The 4728-nt window shown below is 38.7% G+C and overlaps 1 protein-coding gene across 1 annotated transcript; it reads left to right on the top strand.

Moving 5' to 3' along the window:
* The first annotated feature begins 1515 nt into the window (after window positions 1-1515).
* On the top strand, window positions 1516-3230 carry LOC137712238 (transcription factor MYB26-like). Its single transcript, XM_068451349.1, has 3 exons — window positions 1516-1648; window positions 1764-1893; window positions 2525-3230. The coding sequence occupies exons 1-3, from the start codon at window positions 1516-1518 to the stop codon at window positions 3228-3230; spliced, it is 969 nt and encodes a 322-aa protein (XP_068307450.1).
* Window positions 3231-4728: the final 1498 nt, after the last annotated feature.

Below are 4728 nucleotides of genomic sequence, written 5' to 3'. Positions count from 1 at the left end.
ACGAGGCCTTTTGGGAGCTCACTGGCTTCGGGTTCCACGGGAACTCCGAAGTTAAGCGAGAAGGGGGTTAGAGCAATCCCATGATGGGTGACCCACTGGGAAGTTGCTCGTGAGCTCCCAAAACCAAAACCGTGAGGGAATGGTAAGCCCAAAGCGGACAATATCGTGCTATGGTGGTGGAGCGGGCCCGGGATGTGGTGGGGGCCCGGGCCGAGATGTGACAGTTTGGTATCAGAGCCTAACCCTGGCCGCGTGTGTGCCGACGAGGACGTCGGGCCCCTAAGGGGGGTGGATTGTGACATCCCACATCGCCCAGGGGAGTGATCCTTAAATGTATATTCCCATCCCTACCTAGCATGAGGCCTTTTGGGAGCTCACTGGCTTCGGGTTCCACGGGAACTCCGAAGTTAAGCGAGAAGGGGGTTAGAGCAATCCCATGATGGGTGACCCACTGGGAAGTTGCTTGTGAGCTCCCAAAAACAAAACCGTGAGGGAATGGTAAGCCCAAAACGGACAATATCGTGCTACGGTGGTGGAGCGGGCCCGGGAAGTGATCCGCCCCGGGTCGGGATATGACACATAAAGAAAAAAATTTACACGTATAAGGAGCGCACAAGGAGATTTTATAGTGTTTTGAAAGCTATTTTTTAATATATATATATATATATATATATATATAACATTATTGCATATAATTATTAGATGGCAAAATTTTTTAAAGGTCCTTCAAATTTAGGGCCAGTGCGATTGCACCTTTCGCTCCCCCAAGCCGTCCTTGAGAGCAAAATAGTATAGATTAATATAGATTAATAGTTTAACTCTTTCGACAAAAATAAAAAATAAAAAAAAAAAAGAAAAAAATGGTTTAACTCTCCACTAGTCACTTAATACTACGGTCTAGTGGTATTCCTCTTCACTTGTAAGTGAGATGTCTTAAGTTCAATTCTCGCTAAATGCAAATTTAAACCACATTATTGCTGACATATTGTGAGGTCTAACTCATTCTCACCTCCTTAGTATAGACAATATCGTTTGTTAAGGAGGAAAAAAAAAAAAAAAAAAAAAACGCTCAACCATTTTAATAAAAGGATTAACGCAAGCAAAGGAGAGAGTAACCAAGATCCATATTGGAAATTAGGCTCAGAAATTTTAATTTCGAAGTATTACAAAATAAAGCTAACTTCACACTTCCACGTTAAAGTAGGACAACGAAAAGATGATATGTAATAGAAAAAATATCTAAAAACAAGATGTTATAAACGAAAACAAATTAAGATCAAATTTATCAAAGTGGATGGGGTGTCAATTTAGGGTTAGATGGAGCTCCGATGTTTCAACATAGGTCCCATCTTTTCGGAGAAGATGGCCCATTTGTACTTTCTCTTTTAAAAGGGCAGTGAGAGAAGGACCCAACGCTTGCAAGAGCCATCTGAAATTCAATTCCCATGCAAACTCTGGATTGATCAGGCAATAAAAGAAAAAAGAAAAAAAAAGTAGAGGAGCAAATATTTAACAATGGGTCACCACTACTGCTGCAAACAAGGAAAGGTTAAGAGAGGGCTTTGGTCCCCTGAGGAAGATGAAAAGCTCGTTAGATACATCACCACATATGGCCATGGCTGTTGGAGAAAAGTTCCTGAGCAAGCTGGTCCTGATCACCCTCTCTCTCTCTCTCTCTCTCTCTCTCTCTCTCTCTCGTACAAAACTTTGCATGACTATAGTTTTGTTTAGGGTTTGATATTTTTTGTGTGTGCGGTTTTTAGGGCTTCAAAGGTGTGGTAAGAGCTGCCGCCTGAGATGGCTCAATTACTTGAGGCCTGATATCAAAAGAGGAGGGTTTACACCAGAGGAGGAGAAATTGATTGTCAGACTCAATGGGGTTGTAGGAAACAGGTATCAACTTCGAGTAGCCCTACACTAAATTTGCTATCCAAGTATTCTTACTTTAGTTAGGGTTTTTGCATTCCCTGAACCCATCAATATGATTCATTCCTAGCCTCAAAATGACTTAAGTTTCTCAACGTTTTATCATGAGTTTCCAGAAGAGTAAATTGAAGATATACACACACACACACATATATATATATATATATATGAGGTTTCACTAGAAATCAAATATTGGGTTGATTTAAGCAACTGTGGTTAGCGTAGAGGTGAGGTTGGGTAGGGCCGGGTGATATATAAAAGTAGGCTAGGTTGGTTCGAACACTTAGATTAAGGGGTTGGTTAGCTATTTCCAGTAACTGGATTAATCCGAAGTTTAGTTGTTAAAGTTATTTAGTTTCTTTTCTAAAATGTTAAAGTTACTTGTTTAAGCTAGCGCACCTTCCTTGTTATTTTGGTGAGTCTAGTTTTCCTTCAATCTTAATTTCTTACAATTATAGTGTCACAAACAGTGTTAGCAGATGAAATTTTTTGAAATTGTTTTCCTACGATCTTAATGTCTTACCTGATGACTACTCGTTCTTTAATTGGGATGTCATCGTCACTCTCTTGTACTCTAACATGAATTGATAAATTTTAGATGGGCGCATATAGCAAAATGTCTGCCTGGAAGAACCGACAACGAGATAAAGAACTACTGGAATTCATGGATTAAAAAGAAGCTAGAAAAGCCTTCTTCACCACCAATCACCTCTCCCTCTATTATTGATCATCAGCACAATTACCAAATGGGTTGCAGTAATCCAAACCAGCAAGAATTTTTGAACCATAATTTCATTACAAAGCCTACACCACCTAGGGAAATCCTATACCCTTCTCCATACCCTTTATTCATGTTTGACGCTGATGAGACTACCATAAAAAACATTAATGTACAATCAGCCGATCAGGATTTTCCACTAGCTGTGTCAAATAATTCGAACAACAACGGAACATGGATTTTGGATCAGCAGCATCATCAAGTTCAAGCCCTTCCACCTTCTACAGCAGAATTTATAAACAATAATATGGATGCACAGTTTCTGCAATCCCTCCTAGGGTCCAACATTGGAAACAATAACATGGTTCCTATTGCAGTGGAATCATGTGGAAATATTGATGAGGGAGGAGAGATTTCAATGGAGTGCTTGCAAAATACTACTCAGGAGCTGAACGCATTGGTTCATTCCCGCCAGGCTCAACAGTGTTCATCAAACAGCTTTCATTTTTATGACATTGTTGAAGGACCATCTTCATCTAATTTGGGTTCAGCTAATATATTATCTTCTCTTCCATCATATCAATAAGAGACTCGTTCATAATGAAATGATGATGGTGGTGGTGGTGGCAATGATGGCTTGCTAAAGTTTCCCTCCATCAGTCTGGCATTGAAGGAAGAACATTGCAGTTTTAGGCTTCAGGAAACCTCCATCGGTCTGTGAAATACCACTATGTATAGAAAACAAAGTATATATAATGTGTATATGCATGCAATGTTCTTACATAAGTTTAATGTTTGAATTAAGAAAAAAAATACTAATTAAGGAATAAAGCTCAAACACAAGAGAAACTCATGATGAATTTCATGCATGCATATGGCCTATTGGTTACCAAACCTCATGCGTTCTGCTGGCAGAGCTACTACTTGAAGAAAAACTTGCATACCATGGAGTGATGGAGCAAGTATTTCTACAGTAACAAATCACATGCCTGTGATTGATTGTTCCAGTAGTTAGGGTCTTCGCATTTGATAGAGTTAACATGCGGCTGATTAGATTGTAACACTTGTCAATTGATTAGAGATATAGTTAGTTAGATAACTGATAAACATGTAGTATCAAAGACTATAAAGCTTCATTTCTTGTATTACTTCCTGATTAAGTGTTGAGTGCATAAAGTTATACTTTTACGCCCTCGTTTATTTAGGTTTTTGACTTAAAATCTCTATGCATCAGGATGAAAGTAAGGGCTTGAAGAAATTATCTTATTTTGAATATTTTAAGAGCCTAGAATGGATAATTTGACGCCCAACTCGCCCAAGACAAGACCATAGCCCACAAGTGACCCAAGATCCGCCAGAAAAGGCCCTTGCAGAACAGCCAACTTGTGAGCTTTTCCTCGAAGTGCTCAGAACGAATTAGAAAATGGGCCATATATGGTCGGAAAGCCCTATAAGTCTTCTTTTTGATGGTCTTCACAGCTTCTGATTTGGAGGTTTCAACAAGAAATTATAATAGGATAAAGAGGAGCTATTCAGTTACAAATTCTGATAACAGCTAGTTTTCAGTTACTCCTATACTAAAAGCTAATTGTAATGAGGTATGAATGAGAGTCAATTTAAGGATGTAAATGTGTCAGATGTTAGAAAACTCCTAAGCCTTTTAATAAGAGAAAAATACACAAAATCTGAAGGAGGAAAAGGAGGAAAAGGAAAAGGACGAGAAAAATACACAGAATCAGGTTGGACAGATTGTAGCAGTCCTAAACCAAAGAGAACTAGGTAAGCTTCCTAGTCAAGTTGTTGTAAATCCAAAAGATTTGAACAATGCACAGGTGAATGTGATCACTTAAATTTTTAGCCTTTTTGAGTCATGATTAGAGCTATTGGCAATTAAATAATGGGAATGTACATGTTCAACTTAGTCTTGCAATCATAACTTTACCTATGCTTTGAAAGTTGTTGTATCTGCTATATAATACCACTGCTCACAGTTCTGAGAATACTTGTGAAAAGTTACTAGTTCAAGCCTTAAAAGAAGGATAGTGGAGACTGCATTTTGAGCAATTTTGTGCCTATTTGCTTCT

The sequence above is a fragment of the Pyrus communis genome, chromosome 13 (genome assembly GCF_963583255.1).
Source record: "Pyrus communis chromosome 13, drPyrComm1.1, whole genome shotgun sequence".
Taxonomy (NCBI): domain Eukaryota; kingdom Viridiplantae; phylum Streptophyta; class Magnoliopsida; order Rosales; family Rosaceae; genus Pyrus; species Pyrus communis.
Note: the sequence above shows the minus strand (reverse complement) of the source record. Positions and strands in the feature narration are given on the sequence as shown.